Below are 21152 nucleotides of genomic sequence, written 5' to 3' on the forward strand. Positions count from 1 at the left end.
AAACTGAGACGACATGACCAGACTTACCTGAAGAACCACAGAGGCTGTCTTACAAAGGATGCTATAAATGATATGTGTTTACTACACTGTTTAATGTGACTCTCAGGTTGTTCAAGGGGTCTTAGGTTAATGCTAGTGCATGGTATGAAATTTGGAAAACTCAACTAACGATGGATCAATTAATCACAGAAATAGTCAGCAGAGCAATCAATGACAGTAGTAACAAAGCACAAGTAATTAAAACGTGACAACATGAATTCACATTGCCAGAAAAATGGAAGTAATCTGACACAAAAGGAAAGAAGAGACAGGGCAATGCGTTGCATCACCTTTACAATGCTGAACACTCATGATGCATCAGTCATCAATACTATACCAATCTGACACACTTAAAACATTTAATTATCAATTATGAAAACATTATGTTCTCAACTAGTCAAATAATCATTGTTTCATTGACACAAGATTTTCAGTTATAGTTACTTTGGGATATAACAAAGATAAGCAGACAATTAATCACGTTGGAAAAGGTTTTTATCTTGAAATGTGAAGGAAACAAGAATTTAGTTAGCTCTCAACAGACGAATTTGCTGAGCTCTGTACATGTTGACTAAGTATATAGTGTACTATGCACGACTTTTTCTGGTATTGAAATTGTTATATACCATCATCACGTCATGTCAGATGTTTGTGTCAGAGTGTTGTCATGAAACAAGTTTTACACAACAGCTCATGTGAGAAGCTCAATGACGAAAACATCGATAGTGCTGGAGCTGCAAAACTATTTAGTCAGAACATATATTATGATCTGGATAACCTTCTGTCATAAAGAGCTGAGCAACTTTAAACAAAGACCCTGCATTACAGCAAGGAAGGGGGCGGGGCCGCTGCTAGCTACGGCACTCTCATGAGAGAGAGAGAGAGAGAGAGAGAGAGAGAGAGAGAGAGAGAGAGAGAGAGAGAGAGAGAGACAGACAGACAGACAGACAGACAGAGAGAGAGAGAGAGAGAGAGAGAGAGAGAGAGAGAGAGAGGGAGAGGGAGAGGGAGAGGGAGAGTGAGAGAAGGGGAGGAGAGGAGAGGAGGGAGGGAGAGAGAGGAGGAACTGCGGGTGGAAAAAAGTTAAAGTAAAAATGGCTTCCTTGTCTTTGGAGTCTCCAGAACAATCCGAGAGCAGCCCGGAGGAGCCGACGGAGTCCAAAGAGGAGGAAGAAGACTCGGTGCAGATTTCGGAACGATTACTCCAAAGTTTCCAAAAGTCGGCTTTGAGTTTTTCCACCGACCAAGTCTCATGTCTCTGCGAGGCCCTTCTGCAGGCGGGCAATGTGGATCGCCTGTGGAGATTTTTATCCACCATACCTCCTTCGTCCGAGCTGCTACGTGGCAACGAGACCCTGCTGAAGGCCCGGGCACTGGTGGCTTTCCACCGGGAAGAATTCAAGGAGTTGTACGCCATCCTGGAGAGCTACGACTTCCACCCGTCTAACCACGGGTTCCTGCAGGACCTGTACCTGAAAGCCCGCTACAAGGAGGCGGAGAGGTCCCGCGGCCGCAGCCTGGGCGCCGTGGACAAGTACCGGCTCAGGAAGAAGTTCCCCCTGCCCAAAACCATCTGGGACGGGGAGGAGACCGTGTACTGCTTCAAGGAGAAGTCCCGAAATGCCCTGAAAGAGTGCTACAAGAGCAACAGGTACCCGACCCCGGACGAGAAGAAAAACCTGGCCAAAGTCACCGGACTGTCCCTCACGCAGGTCAGCAACTGGTTCAAGAACCGCAGGCAGCGGGACAGGACCCCGTCCGGGACGCACAGCAAAAGGCAAGCCCGACAGCACCGGGACCGCGCTCACCACGCGCATCCAGTCTTTGAGGGTCGAGTTAGGAAATCACAAGTCATGTCCAGTGGACATCTGTCTCCACGAGCCTTCCTTCGGGTCTTTGGGCGGCTCTTTAGTCTGTGTTTTGTTTTCTGACGTTAACAGCACGCAGTGAAACTACCAGAGCAAACATGCACGGTAAACAGAGCCCTGCAGCCTGGAGAGAGCACGCAGACGTTAAAGCAATGCATCACGTCAGAAGATGGACGTGGGGCTGTCCTCTTGACAGCTAAAGCCACACAGGCTGAGAGGAGCATGTTGCTTTGTTATGAAACGTGAGATCCACCATGGCTCAAGTTCCCTGAACCCTGCACCGCTGCCTCGGGCCTGCAGGGTGACTGAGTTTACAGTAGGTCAAAGAGAAGGTGGCAGTGGGTAAAAACAGGACAGCCACTATTAAACCAAGACGATCTCTGTGAGGAGATGAGATGCAGCAAACGTATCTGATCAGAGGGTTTGAGGCGACTAACAATCTGTTTGTGGACCAGGCTGCTACACAATGTAGACAATGTAGAACACACACATTTAGCTTTGTGTTCCTGTCAGGTTCTACTGGTCCACTGCTGCATGTGGTAGGGTTAGCAAATGAAATAGTAAAGATGACAAGAACATAATACTACCACTGCACTGGTTGGTATTTTCAGTACTACAATGGACCTCTTGAACACACAAACTAGACAACTTTTATTTCAATCTAAACATCTGCAATTTAAAAAAATAATGTGTACTTTCCGCCCGATGTTACATTTCAAATAGAAGATATCTAGAAAATGTCAGAAGTCTTTGAATTGATTAAGTCTCATATCATGTAAATGTTGTTTGTGTCATAATTTAACATTTTTGATAAAATGTATTTATTAAGTCATTTCATATCCGTTTGTGTTGTTTCAATATTACTGCAATGCAAATTCAAAGTCTTTCTTATATTCACGTGAATTTATATCCTCTGACACGTTCACACTCTATGACTGTGAATAAAATATTAGAATATAATAATATTATATGAAATTCTCAGAAGCAAACTAAAGACGCCATCATGCACGATGCAGTCTGATGAAGACTTTGCATGGTTCATAACTGGCCTTTTCAGTCCAATAGAGTTTGAAGGCTATAATCCAATGCATAGATATATAAATATAACAATGTATAAACCGTTAATGCCATATAATCGATACAGGCTTAAACAACTACAAAGATAATAAACAGCTTGTGTGAATGTTCATGTGTGAACAATGTAAATGTGCTAAACTACACATCCCTCTTGTATTTGACCCGTTTGTTGTTCCTCGGTTGCAGTGAGTCTGATGGGAACCACAGCACTGAGGACGAGGCGAGCCTCGACGACAGCCCCGATAAAGCGGACGATGCGGCCGGCTGCACGGCTTCCATCATCTCTCTGTCTGCCGTGCCCTGCGGTGCCGGAGGCCAGCTCATCCTCAACGGCGCCGGCGGCTTCCTCACAGCGCCGCCGTCGTTACTGATTAATGGAACTTCCCTGCTCTCCAGCGCCGGTGCTGGTGTCATCATCAATGGGCTGAGCTTGGGCGATTGCCAGACAGTCACACTGAGTCCTGTCGCCACCAACGCTCCGTTGATCCTGAACGGGGCTCAGGTCATAACCAAACCCAGCATCAGCGTGCAGCACGCCGTGTCTATGGCGCAGCAGCAGCTTTCGGCCATGGAGGCCAAGCAGAGAAGTCTTCCTCTTCAAACCAAGACAGACAGCGGCAATGCCATGGACTTCATCAGTGTCCCTGAATCAGAGGGCGGCAGCAAGACAGTATCTTCGTCTTCATCGCTATCCCCTTCTTCACCGACTCTGTCCTCCCCGACCAGGCTTCCCTCGCTAGTTCTAACACAAAGCAGTCAAGCCCAGGAGTCTGTCACCCTGCCGGCCTCCATGTCCTCTGCGGGCATGTTCATCTCCAGCTCCGCTCTGCCTCTCTCTAGCCCACACGGGGAGTACGTTGTCTTTGCCACTGCCGGCTCTCACTTAAACCCCACCAGCTCTGTGGTTTCCTCCAGCCACTCATCCCAGAAGGTCTTCTCTCTGCCCCAGGTGGTGCCTTCCATCCAGGGCATCCCTGTCTCCCAGCTGGTCCAGCACTCTGCAGGAGCTCAGGTCTCCCAATGCCCTCAGCTGGTCCCAGTGTCCTCCCTCACCTCGCCCGCTCCGCAGTTCCAGAACCAGACAAACACAAGCACCACACTGGTGCAGCAGCAGCAGGAATGCTCGCCGACTCTGCCTGAAGGTGCTTCAACCATCGTCTCCATCTCACAGCTCAACAACAGCCAGCTCCCACAGCGACCGACACAGCTGGAGAACCAAAGCACAAACTCCACACTCAGCAAAGTCCAGATCCCACAAGTTGTTTCCATCTCCTCCCCGACACAAGTAGTCCCAGCCCCCCAGACCAAAGGCCCCTCAGCGGCACAGTTAGTTCCCCTCTCCATGCCTCAGCTGGTCCCCGTCTCCCACATGCAGACTGCTTCCAGCATGTCTTTCCCTCAGGTGGTACCTGCCGGCTCTCCTCTTTCCATCCCCTCAGCTGGAGTGCCCTTACAGATCCTGACCTCGGCTCCGGCGGCGGTCGCACAGGCTCCTCTCAGGATGGACCAGCTGAGGCCGATTCAGAGTGTCGCGGCCCCCAGTGTGCAGCTCCTCAACTCTGGGATCATCCAGCTGCCGTCGGCTCCTCCAGGTACACTGCATGAGATGTTTGTGTATTAATGTGCAAACCAGAGCTGAAACCATTAATCCACCCACAGGAAGCTACCCGGCACCTGTTTTTATAATTGATTAAGTAGTTTAATACATTCTCACTTAAATGAGGAGAAATGCACTGCTTCCAGCCTTTCAATTCTATGTGATGTTAAACTGAATATCTTTGGAATTTGGACAGACAAAACAAGCACAAATTGGTAAATGAATGAATTGTATGAAGTGGATTAGCTGATGCAGAGTCATTGATACATGATCAATAGTTTTCAAAATGTCCACCGGGGGATGATCCACTCCATCTTGCAATGGATTGCTCAACGTATTGTTTGAGCTGTAACATATGGTCCTCAGCTCATTCATCATAACATTGTGACACTTAAACAATAAAAAACATGTCAACCAGCTCTGACACTAAACAATAGAGCATCAGCTGTAAACTGTTGAGGGAAGCAATGATTGTAAAACACACATTCATTCAAAAATACACTGAATACAGAGACAGAATATGACTCGTGCTTGTCGTCTAACCTTCTGAATGCGTGTTAAAATAACAAGTCTGCTACCTCTCACACTGGTGTGGATGTTGCCGTCTGTGTTTCCTCCATCACGCCGTAGGGAACCTCGTCCTCGGTGGAAGTCCGTACCTGAGCGTCCAGCAGGGCAAGTTGATCCTGACCATCCCAGCGGGCATTCAGCTCACCAGTTTGCCCCTGAAAGCCGTCCCTGAGGCGCCACCCGTCCCCGCCAATGGGCTGAGTCACCTTTTCGGCTCCTCCCCACTTCCCGTTGGCTCCAGCAGCTTAGGCCCGCCCCCTTGTGGCCTTGCATCATCTGCCCTAAACTTCATCAACTCGTCGCCGCTGTACGGGGCTCCAGACGCGGGGACGCCTGCCGCTCCCTCCCTCCCTGTGCTGGAGCCCTCGGTCACGCCCACAACGCCCACAACGCTCACTCCAGAAAGTCTGCTCGCCCTCAGTCCCATGTACAGCGGGGGGCCGCCCGCCCACCCAGCCTGGAGCCCTCTGCCACTCGCCACTCCAGCCAGTCTAACTCTGTTTGACGGCCGCGGCAAGGCGGACCTAACTGTGGACCCGGCTCTGTTGGGCCTGCCTGGAGGAGAGTCGCTGCTTCTGGGAAGCCCCTCGCCGGAGCAGGATGTGGACGCCGGAGCACTGGGGGGTCCAGAGGACATGGACGGGGACGCCAAGATCCTGACGCAGCTCCAGTCCGTCCCCGTAGACGACGACCTTGGCTTGTAGTGCGTTGACCTCGCTCTCTGAGAACTAAAACAATGAAGCGTACAGTAGGTTGCAGACTCACACCACGTTGTCAAACCTCCAAGAGCCAAATGTTTTTTACAATATGTTCACGTTCGGACTTGAAAGTCGGCGGTACGTCACGGTCTCAGCTGGCTCTTTTCAGATGAATCTCTGCAGCTCTCTTTCACATGTAGGGTTATATCGGATGTTCTGAAGCTTTTTAGAGTTGTTCTTTTTACCAAAGTCTGTACGTGCCTTATGTGTTTTATCAGACGCAGACAAAAAAACTCCCAGATTAGTTGGCGTGGCCCAGTGGACGGGCCGCGTGGTTAAACAGAAAAGACTCTTGAAGACACGGCTTCCTCAGTTCTCCTTGGGAAAGCTGTCGGGGCTTTCTTCTGTCAGTAGAAGTGTTTTGTGGACGGACCACAGGACTGTAGGACTGTAGGACTGTTGTTGATTACGGTCTGTCTCTCCACGGCTCAGAGATTCAGGACGTATTCTACCAGGAAACACTCCAGAAATATGGGAAGATTAAATTCCTCACAAACAGAAGTTTAGTTGGTTTCATGTGAAACCTTTACTCCATCGTAGCCTGGAGGCGACACAGCAACGTTCTGTTAGGACACGTCACTGAAGGGCTGAAACACGCCACCAACTGAACTGGTCAATGACTTTCATTGCACTCCATTGGTGAAAACATAACACAGGAAATAAAAGGGTTTATACTTTATGCAATGCATGTTTAGTTCTTTATAAGGGACACTTCGTGGAAGACGAGGAAGAGCTTTTGAATACCAGAACTTTAAATGAAGCATGACACTAAAGCATTTGCTGGGATCTTCGTGATATTTTAGCATCCAAACTCTGTTTGTTCATATTGATAAGTGCCTTATTTTACAAGTTTGATGTTTTTGAAAAGTGTTTGGACTTTACACACCAAACCAAATGTTGGGATTCACTTTACAGACTTTTTTGCAGACCCACATCAGTTTGTCCAGTGACATCTGATGTGACATCTGATCGTAGCCCAATCTCCTGTTTGTATATTTTGCACCTTTTCATTCACACAATGTTTACTGCGCTGCTGTGTTATGACTCATAGTCTCTTCTGAAATGTCTTTTATATCCTTTTTCAATTGGACCTTAATAATCCTGAAGAACTCTGTTGTGAATGGATGACCAGCTCCACCATCAACGCCTCCATATTGTCATATTGCAGTCAGACCTTTGGCCAGTTATGGTACGCGCACACACGCACACACACACACACACACACACACACGCACACACGCACACACACACACACACACACACACACAGACACACAGACACACATACATACACACACACTTCAGTGTTGCATCCAGTTACAATAATGGCCTTTGTGTGTTGGTGTGTTTCTATTAGAATGTTTGTCGTTGTGTACATTTAATCTATTTAAAGCTTGTATCAATCAGTAAGAAAGTGAGTCCTTGTGAAAAAATGCAGATAGGAAATGATATTCATTTTGACTTGAAGGTCACGTTGTTGTGCAGACTGAGGTTTTACATCTTAGACTACATGTTTTAAAGTCATTTTGATTGTCATTTACACACAGTCCCACGTTATTATCTGTGTCCCAGTGGCCTCTGAGGAGTTTATGAAAGAGTTCATGAAAGAGTTCAGGAAATGACTTGAACAGATCAGTTTCAGTCTGAATTTGACTGAAATTCAAAGGAGTAGTTAGGATTAAAGGGAAACGTGTCCTATGTGTAAAATATGGCAGCCTGCATTTGTTTATATGAGCCATTTCTTACCAAAGTATGATGACATGAAATGCACATTTGTACCGTTTGTTTCTGTAACGTTCTGCTCTCTACCGACACACGGCTCCACATTTTACCAAAGATAATGTATTCTGATCCACTTTTTGATATTCGTGAAAGGGAACGTTGTGTCATACAAGGTTGTTTTCTCTTTTTTGTATTCAAATGCATTTTATTTTTTATATTTCATAATATTGCAATAAACTACATTTACAGAAAAGGTTTGGCGTTTGTTGGGAACGCTTCATTATTGTTTGTGCTCAAACTATTTGTCCGAGAGTTATGTTTCCAATTTGGCAAGAAAATTTTTATTCAAATGTTTTGTTTCTGCAAAACCATCAGACGTGAGTGGACGGCAGCACACAGCGTGTGCATGATGTGTTTCCACAAGAGAAGGAGTGTGTTGTTGTTACCCGCTGGTCTCAGGTTACCTGGACTCTGCAGGGCATGACGACAAACATATGCACATCACTGAGGCTCCAGCTGGCTCCTGCACAGAGAGACAGAGAGGTTGTGAGAAGACATCTGTACCTGAGGGCATCCTGCTGCCACGGCAATGATCTTCACACCAGAGCAGGTGGCTTGTGTGTGCGAGGTCCTTCTGCAGAGCGGCGGCATGGCCCGCCTGGCCGGCTTCCTCCGCACTCTTCCTCCTCCTTCCCTCGCCTCCTCTCCTAGCCTGGGGGAGCAGGAGAGTGTGCTGAAGGCCAGAGCCGCGGTGGCCTTTCACCTGGGCCTCTTCTCTGCGCTCTACGCTCTGCTGGAGGGCTTCTCCTTCTCCCCTCGCAGCCACGCGCTGCTGCAGCAGCTCTGGCTGCGTGGCCACTACCTGGAGGCCGAGCGGCAGCGCGGCCGGCCGCTGGGAGCTGTGGGCGAGTATCGCGTGAGGAGGAAGTTTCCTCTACCACGCACCATCTGGGACGGAGAGGAGACCAGCTACTGTTTCAAGGTATGAATACATTCAGTAGCATTTTGATTGCCGGACTATTGTCCCTTGAGCACCTTCTCTAAATACTTTTCCAACACATGAACTAGTGCAAACTGACAAACGTTTGCGTTGAAGGCTTTTGCAACGTTTAATCTCAAATTATTATTAACAATCGATCAATAAGTGTTGAGTGTCAAAACCTTCAAATAGTTAAGATACAGTTACTTCTGTATCCACTGGTCCTGTGGTTGTCTGTGGTATTGACATGGCTTTGTGTCGTAGCATCGTTCAGGCCTGACTGGTTCCTTCAACACCCCAACAGGAAACATCCCGGGCCGTCCTCCGCCTGCAGTACAGCCGGGACCCGTTCCCCTCCACGCGGGACAAGCTGGCGCTGGCTGGCGCCGCCGGCCTCACGACCACGCAGGTCAGCAACTGGTTCAAAAACCGCAGGCAGAGGGAACGGACCGCCGACGTGACCGGGTCAGTGAGGGCCGAGGGGATGCGTCTCCTTTAGAGGAAGAGGACATGACTCCAACAGGATACAACTATCAATAGATGTTAAGCTCATCACTGGTGTCATACACACCTTTTAAATCTATGTGTCGCAGCCACTGTCTAGTGCCATGAACATTTGGTTAAATTAAAGTGTACACTTATCTAAAGAGTAACAGCTTTAATAAGGGCATATTGAAAATGAAGGTTTTTATGAAGGCATGGAGTTACCTGATACTGTTCCAGAGTGTTAAAGACAGACTGCTCTGACAAGTGATTGAGACCTGATTATCACATTATTCAGGTTTTTTATTAGATGAATTGGTCTTAGTGATACCTTCTCTTTATTTTCCGGGGATCTAATGAAAATATCAATACTAAAACAGCAATAACTGTTTAAATAAAAAGAATTATAACATTTCAAGCACAGAATTTATTGCTCAATTAGTGATTTTTGTCATCCAATTTGAGATTGAGAAAGTATAAATAATGTTTTTATTTATTCCATTTTTTAAAATGCAACATGACCAGCTGCAAAGCATTTACAGCAGAACCAAATTAGAACAATCACATCAAAAATTGATTGAAGTTTTTCATTTTTACCTATTTGTCTAATTCTACATAGCACAACAGCACCCACTTGTGGTTAGATTAAGACATGACGAGCCATTTAACAGCACGTGAGATCAGATGCAGTTTCCTGTCATCAAGTTCTGGAGGAACCTCAACCTCCATCCTTCCACCCACAACGACTTTTCACCTCCAGGAAGCCCAGATGTGAATTTTCTGTTGCGGCGCCGCTCGCTCACCCATCACAGCCTCCATTTCACTTGTGTTGAGACCTCGACTGAATATGCTCTTCAGATGTTTAACTTTTGACTTCTTTTACTTGGTTGTTTCTTTTTGATTAGTATAATATTACAAAACAGTTTTATTTCTTCTTAAATGTAAAGTTAATTTTCAGTAAAACAATACTTTGTGGCTGTTGTTGTTCATCGTGTCAAAGGAGACGAGTTCGGGACTAAATGTTCCTCCATGGACCTTTTCTGTGTTTTTGAAACCCCAAAATTGCAATAATTTAATTCAACGTCATTGCAAATTTTTCAGTACACATGATTTAAATAAAAACAATTGGGATTCTAACTCTAACCGCATCATTGCACTGGCACAACATGTGCAGTAAATAACATGGCTGGAATTAAAACAGCAGGTTTAAGGCGAAGTAAAGAATTATTAACAGAAATGAGTTTACAGCTGAGAGACCTCCACTCATCACAGTCTCTCTTCAAGAAGACTTTAATATCAACGGGGGAAATACATTTAAATGTGTTTTGCTTCATTTTTCACAGGAATGAAGCAAAACACATTTAAATAAGAAATAAAGTGTCTTTGAATTCACAGACTCAACTTTCCAAATGTTTCTCCGGTACATTGAAACAGGAACTATGAACATCTGAATTAAGACTCTTTCTATCTGCATCGCATCCTCAGACTCAGACGATCTCTCACTCATCCGTCACCAGAAACCTGTTTGCTCGGTGCAGCAGGACCAAGTCTTTGGTAATGTGGTCGCTGGTATTGCAGAACAGTTTAGTTCATTTCATGTTCTCCATTTGTGCATTTAGGTCCAATTCACGCTGGTCATCACATCAGTATTTGTCATCAGTGTGACAAATAGCGTTAGCACTACAGTAGGGGTTAAAATGCAGCTCCTTCATCCCAATATGTGTTGGAGTTTGTGTTCAGAAACCCAGATATTCTGCCAGGAACACAGCCATGACCTTGGTCAGATTCTCCACAGTGGGCCGGTGCATGTTCTCCTCTGTGTCGTCCAGTGTGTGCCAGAACTGTGGGAAGGGAGTGGCGATGACGTGCAGCACCGGGACACCTGCATGTAAGGAGGGGGGGATGGTGAAGATGACTGCAGAGTGTATCTCTCTCTCACACTCACTCACTCACTCACACACACACCTCTGTGAAGGAAGGGGATGTGGTCGTCCTGCACCGGGCCGAGGTACACGTCCTTCCTAAAGTACGTCTGCTCTGAGGGGTGAGACGTCAGCAGACCTTGTCGATGGAGCTTCTTCTCTGAGGGGTGAAGGCAGAGTGAGGGCAAACACACGGAGAGGGCATCTCATTCATGAAAACGTTAGTAGTTCTCACCCGCAGCGATCAGACGGTCAAACCAGCGCGCCGTGTTATCAAAGTGATTAACTATCAGTGGATCCGGACCGCCGAGCAGGTCCAGCAGCACAAAAAGGTCCTGGAGAGCAAGTGCAAAGTTAGACACACTGCCGAGATGAAAAGATGTAAAAAAAGATGTAAACTGTTACAGAACAGGAGAACTAGCTTCTAATTACTAATTTAATGCAGACAGACTTTAATTCCTTTACTCAGTAGGAGGGCCAGTCCATACGGAAACAACCTGAAGTCTCTTGTTTAGTTTCAAATGACACAGGTGTGGCCGTCTTTTGCAGTCTGCTCGTCATCATGTAGACTAGTACGTCTGGATCAGGATGCGAGGATGACCATCAAGGACGCGTTCTGTATTGTTCTCACCACAGCCTGGAGCATGGTGGTGTGTGTGGCGCCTGCAGGGTGAGGCGTGTTGCTCATCCGCTCAGCCAGGTGACGGGAGCCATACAGCGAGTCTGTGGCGGTCCACTCTTCAAACGACTCCTCCCCGTCAAAAAACACCAGCTGAAGAGACACAGGGAGTTTCTGAGGAGGAAAGGGGGAGAAAGACATTAAAATGCATCTCACTAAAAGTAGCATCTAAGGGCCGTTTCTCTTTCTGCAGCGTTGTCGCAGTGTGTATTCTTAAAGTAACTACACAAAGCCTCAGGAGGATGCTGCTATTTACAGATGACTGCTGCAAAGAAAACAAGGAGCTGGAGTCAGCATCATCCTGCAGCCACAGAGCCAGAGGGACAACATTCAGGGAAACTCTTCTCAGCATCATCTTTTTGTCACAGGAAAGATCACAGGTAGTAGGAAGCTAATCTGTCAACATGTGCAACTCCTGTCTGAATCTCTTCAGTGCAACCACCAGGACAGCAACACGAATGTGAACACAACTAAGCTCAGACCTGCAGTTTGTATGACAGAAGCTGGGCGTCTAGAGAGGTGACCAGCTCCAGCATCATAGCACACGGCACTGCCGAGTCACTGGCCCCCAGGAACACCTTCTCTGGGGCGTGGGGGTCCGGAGGCAGCGCCTTGGAGTCGTAGTGGCAGGCCAGGAGCAGCATGCGAGGAGCTGAAGGGTCCAGAGTGGCCACGATGTTGGTGAAGGTGACCGGGCCTCGAGGGGTTGGAGACTGGAAGGAGTCCAAGTCCACGGCCCAGCCGGCAGCCAGCGGGGACAGAGCGGAGGAGATGTGCTGAAGCAGAGGATGGAGGGGAGATGAAGACGAGCGAGGGGAATGTGTACAGACGAGGAAACTATAAATATGAACACACCTGCTGGACCGCTAGGCTGCCCGCGGTCCCTGGGAGCCTCTCGATCAGGATGGGCCTCAGGTGAGTCTCCCACAGCCGGCTGCCATCCACCTGAGAGGCCAGACGGCGGATTTGAGCCGGAGAGCACTTGCTGGGTTTGTGGGACAACTGGAGGGACGGGAAAGAAGATTCATGACTCAGAAGATGAGGACGGAAAATAAAAAGCAAAAAGTACAGTTAGGCAGCAAAGTGTAACAATGGAGAAGAACAGTGTATTGTGTTCTCCTCAAATCTTGAATACAATACATCTTGACTGTGGACAGAGTAAGAAACCAATCTATCCCTGATCATGATGTCACTACTTCAATATGCAACCAACACAACGTGTGAGGGGGAAACTTTAAACCTTGTTTTTTTATCCAACAAACATATTTGCATATTCATAGACTTTGTAATAGGGGAGAACAGGTTTTCACACTTTTTTGCTGTCATTTCTCAAGGAAATTTTTAAAGCATAGTAGCAAATGAGGATTTTTTTTGTCTTAAAAATGATGATTACAGTTCTGTCCATCGCCTAATAATGACTTAATGGACTAGTTTTACCAGCTGACACGTGATCAGCTGTGTGGATGAATATTCACAGTGCACTCTGAGGCTCAGCTTTGTCCCCACTAACACGTCTCATATCGGGTTTCTATGTCACATCACAGACAGACAATGCAACACAATCTGGTTGTGACTAACACATATTTGGATGGATGGACTTATTTATATGTCGTGAACATACTGATAAAAAGTACATATGTGTGTGTGTGTGTGTGTCTGTCATGAAAATACTGATAAAGTGAACGTGTGTGTGTGTGTGTGTGTGTGTGTGTGTGTGTGTGTGTGTGTGTGTGTGTGTGTGTGTGTGTGTGTGTGTGTGTGTGTGTGTGTCTCTTACTCTGTCCCTGGTGAGATCTGCGGTCGGCACGCGGCTCGCCTGTCCGTCGCTGGTGTCGTTGGACAGGGAGACTCCCAGCAGCACCGCGAGCACGAGAACCCCGAGGAGGCAGAGCAGCAGCACCCGGGCCCGGGGCATCCGCACCCGGTCACAGCCGGGGAGAGAGCCGTCGGTGCTCTGCTGCAGAGGCTTGTACCTTCGACTGGACCTGGACATGACAGGCCGACACGAGGAGGACGTCCCAGCAGCTACGTGTCCTCACCTTGCAAAGCCCGCAGGAGGGAGAATCACACAGGAAGTCGAAGCTGCAGCCCGGAGGGAGGCGGGTCGTCTGTCAGGCCGGTGACATGAGTCTGTCGTCCCGTTTCAGTGCGAGGCATCCTTCACGGCTGATGTGTCGTGTGTGGTCCCGATCTTCAATGTGACTCCAGCAGCCCAGCTCTCTGAAGGCATTGTTGGTTTCATGACTAGTTTTATCAAATTAATCGAGGATAAAGTATAATAATGTACAGATAAATGTTGTCTAGCATATGTTGTTTAGCGAGCAGCAACTATTTACATGTTCATCCACAGTCAGCTGCTAAAGAGGAAAACTACAATAAAGAGTCGCGTGACGCGTAAACAAAGTCGTTATAGCTCTTCTGTGACAGTATTCCAGTTAAATGTACAAAGGTAACGTGTCTTGTCATCGCAGGACATCTTGGCAGCTTCTGGTCGAATCATAGCGTGACTTCTTTCCGGGTTCCTTTGTGGTTGGCGAACAGCTTTGTGCCGCGCTGTCGCCATCTCCTGGTCGGGCGAGGGAACTGCAGCCAATGTGACGACATTTGAGTACTGTACTGTACTTCAAAAGGCACAAGCCTTCCTTTCCGAGGAAGAACAATACTTTTTTCTACCTCACTTTTACTTCAGAGATCAGATTTTGAACTAATTCAGATGTATTTCAAAAGCAATACATGAATATATAATAGAGGTATCGATTCCCTGGGTGAGTGAGGACATAGTGAGGACACATTCTTGGGTGTTCTCTGGATGCTAATTAGTGCGCTTGAATCAAGTCAGGACAAGACAAACCAAATCATGTTGTGTGACCGATTTCTCTATCCCGCCAGATTTTCATATGGGAAAATGAACGGAAAAGGAAGTGTCATTAAAAAAAAGTTCTGATTGGTCCTCAGATAAAAAGTCCCGCGTTCTCTTGCTGGTGATTGGTCCACACCCCCGTCCATCTCTGCGTGCAGCGGTGACGCCTTCCGTACAAATACGACGTTAGCGGGACTTGAAACAGTTGTCCTCGCCTCCTCTGGACGAACTCTCTCGTCTCTGTGCACGTTTGGACACCGAGCAGAACATAAAGCCGTCTTCGTTCAGCTGCTGTTTTCTTTCTCCGGACACAGTCACGTCACTCTGCCAGCATGCACGTGATCAAGCGAGGTGAGCCGTCTTCTGCTCCACGGCTGCGGCCGTTAGCTCCAGTGCTATAATGTCAATCATGTCAATATTAAACTACAGAGACTTATGTGCCTATTGCTTATTGAATGTCACACTACTCTGTGCTTTAGTTGGCCAGCTAACGTTACAGAGTAGCCACCGTTGGTTAACTTGGTTAAGCTAGTTAGCCAGTGTGAGCAGCAGGTTGCAGCCAAGCTGTCAGCTAGTTGAGTGAACTCACTCAGCGTTAACGAGCACGTCGTCGTATAAAGTCAGATTAATCACCAGCAGGTCCTAAAACCATGTCTGACTTCCTATAACTGTCATGTCGGTCTTTCCGGTGGTTTGCCTCGTCTTTGTTCTGTTGGCGCCAAAATGTAAAGTTGGTTCAGGCATGAATGTGAACCTCTCGTCTGGTAAAGTTATGAAGTATAACATAGTCAGTTTGTTTAGCTTTTAGAACGTTTTAATGTTGTATTAACAGTGTTTAAATCTGCATTATGTGTCCAGTGTTTCCCCTAGGTTTACAGCTTCAGGGAGGGGGGGCGGGCGGCGGCGGCGACACAGACGCTTCATGCAGTGTTTCTCCAACCTTTTCTGTAAATAACATCATTGTGTGACTCACCCTGGGCTTTTCTAGTGACAGAATAAAGGAAATTACAATAACTTTCAAGTAAACCAGGTTGCTCCATTAGACCAACTTCTTTTTAAATTGCAATCACTTAGAACAATGAAAATAACGTTCTAACGTGCAAAAAATAACTAATTAGTTACTACTAAATATATCATTGAGCTAATATGTTTTTGACAAAACAGAATGAGTGCAGGTATGTCAGCATCAGGTTGTATAAGTATTAGTAGCATCAGTGAGCTATATTTGTAGAGGAAAGCAGCAGCTTTCCTCTACAAATACGAACTGGGTTGTAGATTTGATACGGCCGCTATCAGTTTATGCTCCATGTTCATCTGAGATGTGTTTTCTGTTTCGAGAGACGGAACAGCAGAAAAAAACCTGACGGAGACTTCTGGAGTGACTTTTGTCAAAACGCCAAGAATCAGCGAGTCGCGCATGCGCAAGTTTAACTTAACGGCGTAACTAAACATTTACCAGACAGTACAGGCATTTCTCCATATATTTATTAATGACTTGGTTGTATGTCCGTGTAGTTTTATGTCCGTGTACTTTGTACTTTTGTAATGTGTGAAGCCTGCAGCTCATTGTTGGTACAAGACACGAGCACTTTGGCTCAACATCGTTCAGAGAGCTGCAGCGGTGCTCCTCGCAGAAGAGCTACTGATGCCATCTTCAACCTGGGAGCGTTTAAAACTCAGATATAACCTAGTTGTCTACTTTTCAAGCGACATATTTTTCGACGCTCTCTGTCGCTGCTGTGCGTGTGCTCAGTGCTCACCTGGATGCGCGCAAGCGTCTGTGCGCATGAGGGCGGAACTCGCGCAACCACGTAGAGACATGCATGACAAGCTGTGTGTAGATCCGATCAATAAAATACGGCCGTTTAGTTGGTTCAATAACAGATAAAGGTGTAAATCTGTTCTACAGGAAAGAGAACCATGAATGACATTTTGTGATCTGGCGCAATAGAGAAAATTACAGGGGGGCGGGGTTTTTCAGGGGGAGCCCCGCCCCCCTATTATAATGGTCGGGGAAACACTGTGTTGATGGCTTTATGTGAAGCACTTTGGATCTCCTTGTTGAAAGTTGCTCCGCAAATAAACAAAGGACAGATGGTGATCACTGAAGTCTCAATGCTCTGTATTAGTAGTTTTAGTGGAATGTAACTCAGTTCATTTCTTTAGGTGATTGGACTAAAGTACTGCTTTGTGGTACTTGTACATTTTAATTTTTACATTTCATGCTATTTACTACATTTTGGAGGTAAATACTATACTTAATGTATTTGACTTTAATTTAAATATCAATGCATCACTAATTATATTAGTTATACATCATATGATTCTGCATCATTAGGACTCTTACTTTTGGTACTTTAAGTATATTTTATACTTTTAATTCCGCTTTTCAATAAAGTAGAATTACTTGAAACAGATTATTTTGCACATTATATAGCATTGTTGGATGAAAACGTTGAATACTTCATTTGATTAATAGCTGACAGTCATATTTGGCTATTATGATTTATTTTGTATTAATGAATGTATACTTCAGTTAGTATCTCCGCAAAATAATCCGTTTGTGTGGTTTGAAATTTGGAACTGGAAAATATTGAAACGAAGTTAAACTAAACAAGGATGTTTGTTTTGTTAAACTGTAGTTCTTAACTGATTAAATATCCAGTTTGATATTTACTCTTGATTGAATAATTTTGCTTTTCTTCTTTGCCCTGTGTTAATGGGATTAACGGAGAAGTATTGTGTTTTCTTTCAGATGGCCGCCAGGAGCGCGTCATGTTTGATAAAATCACCTCTCGTATCCAGAAGCTGTGCTACGGACTCAACTCTGACTTTGTGGATCCGGCCCAGATCACTATGAAGGTGATCCAGGGTCTGTACAGCGGCGTCACCACCGTGGAGCTCGACACGCTGGCTGCAGAGATCACCGCCACGCTCACCACTAAACACCCCGACTACGCCATCCTCGCCGCCCGCATCGCCGTCTCCAACCTGCACAAAGAGACGAAGAAGGTGTTCAGCGACGTGATGGAGGATCTGTACAACTACATCAACCCGTTGAACAGACGGCACTCTCCCATGATCTCCAAGCAAACCCTCGACATCGTTCTTGAGAACAAAGACCGCCTCAACTCGGCCATAATCTTTGACCGAGATTTCTCCTACAACTTCTTTGGCTTCAAGACTTTGGAGCGGTCCTACCTGTTGAAGGTCAACGGCAAGGTGGCCGAGCGGCCGCAGCACATGCTCATGCGCGTGTCTGTCGGGATCCACGAGAAGGATATCGACGCGGCCATCGAGACCTACAACTTGCTGTCGGAGAAGTGGTTCACCCACGCCTCCCCTACGCTCTTCAACGCAGGAACCAATCGGCCGCAGCTGTCCAGCTGCTTCCTGCTCGCCATGAAAGATGACAGCATCGAAGGCATCTACGACACCTTGAAGCAATGCGCCCTCATATCCAAGTCAGCCGGCGGAATCGGCGTGGCCATCAGCTCCATCCGATCCACGGGGAGCTACATCGCCGGCACCAACGGCAACTCCAACGGGCTCGTCCCCATGCTGCGAGTTTACAACAACACGGCTCGTTATGTGGACCAGGGCGGGAACAAGAGACCCGGGGCCTTCGCCATGTACCTGGAGCCGTGGCACTTTGATGTGTTTGACTTCCTGGAGCTGAAGAAGAACACGGGGAAGGAGGAGCAGAGAGCCAGAGACCTCTTCTACGCCATGTGGATCCCTGACCTGTTCATGAAGAGAGTGGAGAGCAACCAAGACTGGTCTCTGATGTGTCCCAACGAGTGCCCCGGGCTGGATGAGTGCTGGGGGGAGGAGTTTGAAAAGCTCTATACCTCCTATGAGAAGGAGGGGCGGTTCAAGCGCGTGGTGAAGGCTCAGCAGGTGTGGCACGCCATTATTGAGGCCCAGACAGAAACTGGTACGCCGTACATGCTGTACAAAGACGCCTGCAACCGGAAGAGCAACCACCAGAATCTGGGCACCATCAAGTCCAGCAACCTCTGCACAGAAATCGTTGAGTACACCAGCCACGACGAGGTCGCCGTCTGCAATCTGGCCTCCATTGCGCTCAACATGTACGTCACCCCCGAGCGGACGTTTGACTTTGAAAAGCTAGCATCCGTGACCAAAGTAATCGTCAAGAACTTGAACAAGATCATTGAAGTGAACTTCTATCCCGTGCCTGAAGCGGAGAAGTCCAACAAGCGCCACAGGCCAATAGGAATTGGTGTACAGGGATTGGCAGATGCCTTCATCCTCATGCGTTACCCTTTTGAAAGCCCTGAAGCTCAACTGCTGAACATTCAGATCTTTGAGACCATTTACTACGCCGCCCTGGAGGCCAGCTGCGTTTTGGCCGCCGAGCTCGGCCCCTACGAGACGTACGGCGGCTCTCCCGTCAGCAAGGGTGTCCTGCAGTACGACATGTGGGAGAAGACGCCCACCGACCGGCTGGACTGGAAGCTGCTGAAGGACAAGATCGCCATGCACGGCGTGAGGAACAGTCTGCTGCTGGCGCCGATGCCCACGGCCTCCACCGCCCAGATTTTAGGCAACAACGAGTCCATCGAGCCCTACACCAGCAACATCTACACCCGCAGGGTGCTCTCCGGAGAGTTTCAGATCGTCAATCCTCATCTGCTCAAAGACTTGACGGAGAGAGGACTGTGGAGCGAGGAGATGAAGAACCAGCTGATCGGCCACAATGGGTCCATTCAGGTAATCGGATCGCATGACGGTCTCCTTCATAACTTAGTGTGCGTATGTTTGTTTCCTTTAAGTTTCAGACATAACATTTGTTTCAACAGGGAATCAATGAGATCCCAGATGATCTGAAGCAGCTCTATAAAACAGTTTGGGAAATCTCCCAGAAGACCATAATCAAGATGGCCGCCGACCGCGGCGCCTTCATCGACCAGAGCCAGTCACTGAACATCCACATCGCAGAGCCAAACTACGGCAAACTAACCAGCATGCACTTCTACGGCTGGAAACAAGTAAGACAAAATATAAAGATAATAAAATAAGTTGCTACTGTGACTGCAGCAACATGTCGCTGACGTCTTCCTCTCCACAGGGTCTGAAGACGGGGATGTACTACCTGAGGACCAAGCCCGCCGCAAACCCCATCCAGTTCACCTTGAACAAGGAGAAGCTGAAGGAGAAGGAGAGCAAGGCTACGGAGGAGAGCAAGGAGCGTAACCTTGCTGCCATGGTGTGTTCTCTGGAGAACCGGGACGACTGCCTCATGTGTGGGTCGTAGGCGCGTCGTACCGGACCGCTCATACCGGCGAGGCTTCAGGTCGCCGAGCTGAACGCAGTGACTCTGTCACGGAGCCTTCAGCGCGTCAAAATGTATAGAATTATTTTATTAAAGTATTCTGCTTACTTTTGTCACATATAACTCTAATTACACAACTAAATGTACTTTGTTAGAAATAAAATAACTTTGTAATGAAAGGTTTTACATGCACTTTGTTTGTGATTTTTGTTGCCGGAGACAGTTATGAGGATGAGAGTTTAGTGTTTCAGCAAAAGATTTATCAATAAATTCATTTATAGACAAAACGTAGTGAGATGAACTGCGTTCCCTCAGTGTCCTGTTCGAAGGCATAACATGCACATGAGAATCTTTAATAATAGTTTCATAACTTTTACAGAACATTATTTAGCGATTGATTTCAGGAGAAATGTAGTTTTCGAAAGCTGTAGTTTTTTAAAGCTTAAAAGTAAAGACATTTATTTGACTTTATCAGGCCCCTCTTCATAAAGTGTAAAGTAACACGAACATTTGAGACTACATAAATTAAATTTAACCTATTTTACATCTTGTTTGCCTGAAGCGTTCAGTGTTTCTGTCCGGCTGAAGACGGAACGTTCTTCGCTCGCATCCTGTACTTTGTGTCATCAAAAGCTTACGGTGAATTTTTAATGCAACTTTTTGTTTCTGATGACAAGTTGGTAGTAGAAGAGTTTGTCATTGTTTCCTCTAAAGAAGCAATATCATTTATCTTAACACAATGCTTTGTTTTACATTTAATAAACAAAACGTGCACTTTTCTGGTTTCATGCAACAAATCAAATGTAGAATTGTTTAATGAAATTAAGTCTTAGTTGTAGTTTTGTGATGTAACTGAAGAGGGAAAACCTAAAATCAGACCATGTTGACAATTGTTTTTAATATATTTTTTATAAAATAATGAAAACATAATTTACACTTTTAAATGTACAAGTTATTACAACCCAAAGAAAACAACCAAACGTCTGAGCATCAGGTACCGGCCGGCGCAGAAAGATGCCAGGAAATAGAAAACAAGGAGGAATCATACAAATCACTTTGTACAGAGATCAGAAGTACAACGGCATACACAAATAAAAACACAGTTCCCTTATCTGAACTGGGAATGTGTTAAAAATAAATTATCAAAATATTTAACATCTAAAAAAACAAACCTAGTTTAACAATATTACCATTAACCATGATGCAACTGGATTTGTTCAACAGGGACCGTCGTGTGCTATAAATAGCTTAAAATTATACATAACAAACTTTATAAAAAAAAGAAACCGTGCCCCTTTTT

General features: G+C 46.5%; 4 protein-coding genes across 4 annotated transcripts; 3 read left to right on the plus strand and 1 right to left on the minus strand.

The window, feature by feature from the left end:
* The first annotated feature begins 1100 nt into the window (after positions 1 to 1100).
* On the plus strand, positions 1101 to 7883 carry six5 (SIX homeobox 5). Its single transcript, XM_068585343.1, has 3 exons — positions 1101 to 1816; positions 3171 to 4576; positions 5212 to 7883. The coding sequence occupies exons 1-3, from the start codon at positions 1134 to 1136 to the stop codon at positions 5853 to 5855; spliced, it is 2733 nt and encodes a 910-aa protein (XP_068441444.1). The 5' UTR covers positions 1101 to 1133; the 3' UTR covers positions 5856 to 7883.
* Positions 7884 to 8204: 321 nt separating this feature from the next.
* Positions 8205 to 9965, plus strand: six9 (SIX homeobox 9). The gene is given in 4 exon segments (XM_068584135.1): positions 8205 to 8612; positions 8914 to 9074; positions 9783 to 9811; positions 9814 to 9965. Coding segments are annotated over 4 exon segments (735 nt in total). The 5' UTR covers positions 8205 to 8219.
* A 186-nt stretch (positions 9966 to 10151) lies between these two features.
* On the minus strand, positions 10152 to 14205 carry qpctla (glutaminyl-peptide cyclotransferase-like a). Its single transcript, XM_068585246.1, has 7 exons — positions 13471 to 14205; positions 12549 to 12695; positions 12176 to 12469; positions 11646 to 11807; positions 11250 to 11349; positions 11058 to 11174; positions 10152 to 10974 (listed from the first exon to the last, which is right to left on the minus strand). Exons 1-7 carry the CDS (start codon positions 13684 to 13686, stop codon positions 10829 to 10831), a joined length of 1182 nt encoding a protein of 393 aa, XP_068441347.1. The 5' UTR covers positions 13687 to 14205; the 3' UTR covers positions 10152 to 10828.
* Positions 14206 to 14723: 518 nt separating this feature from the next.
* LOC137791043 (ribonucleoside-diphosphate reductase large subunit) lies at positions 14724 to 20031 on the plus strand. The gene is made up of 4 exons (XM_068585744.1): positions 14724 to 14904; positions 17309 to 19290; positions 19380 to 19568; positions 19649 to 20031. The coding sequence occupies exons 1-4, from the start codon at positions 14886 to 14888 to the stop codon at positions 19832 to 19834; spliced, it is 2376 nt and encodes a 791-aa protein (XP_068441845.1). The 5' UTR covers positions 14724 to 14885; the 3' UTR covers positions 19835 to 20031.
* The last annotated feature ends 1121 nt before the right edge of the window (positions 20032 to 21152 follow it).

The sequence above is a fragment of the Clinocottus analis genome, unplaced genomic scaffold (genome assembly GCF_023055335.1).
Source record: "Clinocottus analis isolate CAN_PGR_092001 unplaced genomic scaffold, fCliAna1.0.p SCAF_2, whole genome shotgun sequence".
Lineage (NCBI taxonomy): Eukaryota > Metazoa > Chordata > Actinopteri > Perciformes > Cottidae > Clinocottus > Clinocottus analis.

Bases quoted from the DNA above. Each gene is read 5' to 3' on its own strand.
- LOC137791043 (XM_068585744.1), top strand. The intron at 19,291-19,379 runs GTAATCGGATCG...TTGTTTCAACAG, and splicing joins GCCACAATGGGTCCATTCAG to GGAATCAATGAGATCCCAGA. The intron at 19,569-19,648 runs GTAAGACAAAAT...TCCTCTCCACAG, and splicing joins ACTTCTACGGCTGGAAACAA to GGTCTGAAGACGGGGATGTA.
- qpctla (XM_068585246.1), bottom strand. From the start codon at position 13,686: ATGTCCAGGTCCAGTCGAAGGTACAAGCCTCTGCAGCAGAGCACCGAC. The intron at 12,696-13,470 runs GTAAGAGACACA...CCGTCCCTCCAG, and splicing joins CAGATCTCACCAGGGACAGA to TTGTCCCACAAACCCAGCAA. The intron at 11,808-12,175 runs GTCTGAGCTTAG...TTTCCTCCTCAG, and splicing joins TTCTGTCATACAAACTGCAG to AAACTCCCTGTGTCTCTTCA.
- six5 (XM_068585343.1), top strand. From the start codon at position 1,134: ATGGCTTCCTTGTCTTTGGAGTCTCCAGAACAATCCGAGAGCAGCCCG. The intron at 1,817-3,170 runs GCAAGCCCGACA...CCTCGGTTGCAG, and splicing joins TCCGGGACGCACAGCAAAAG to TGAGTCTGATGGGAACCACA. The intron at 4,577-5,211 runs GTACACTGCATG...ATCACGCCGTAG, and splicing joins GCTGCCGTCGGCTCCTCCAG to GGAACCTCGTCCTCGGTGGA.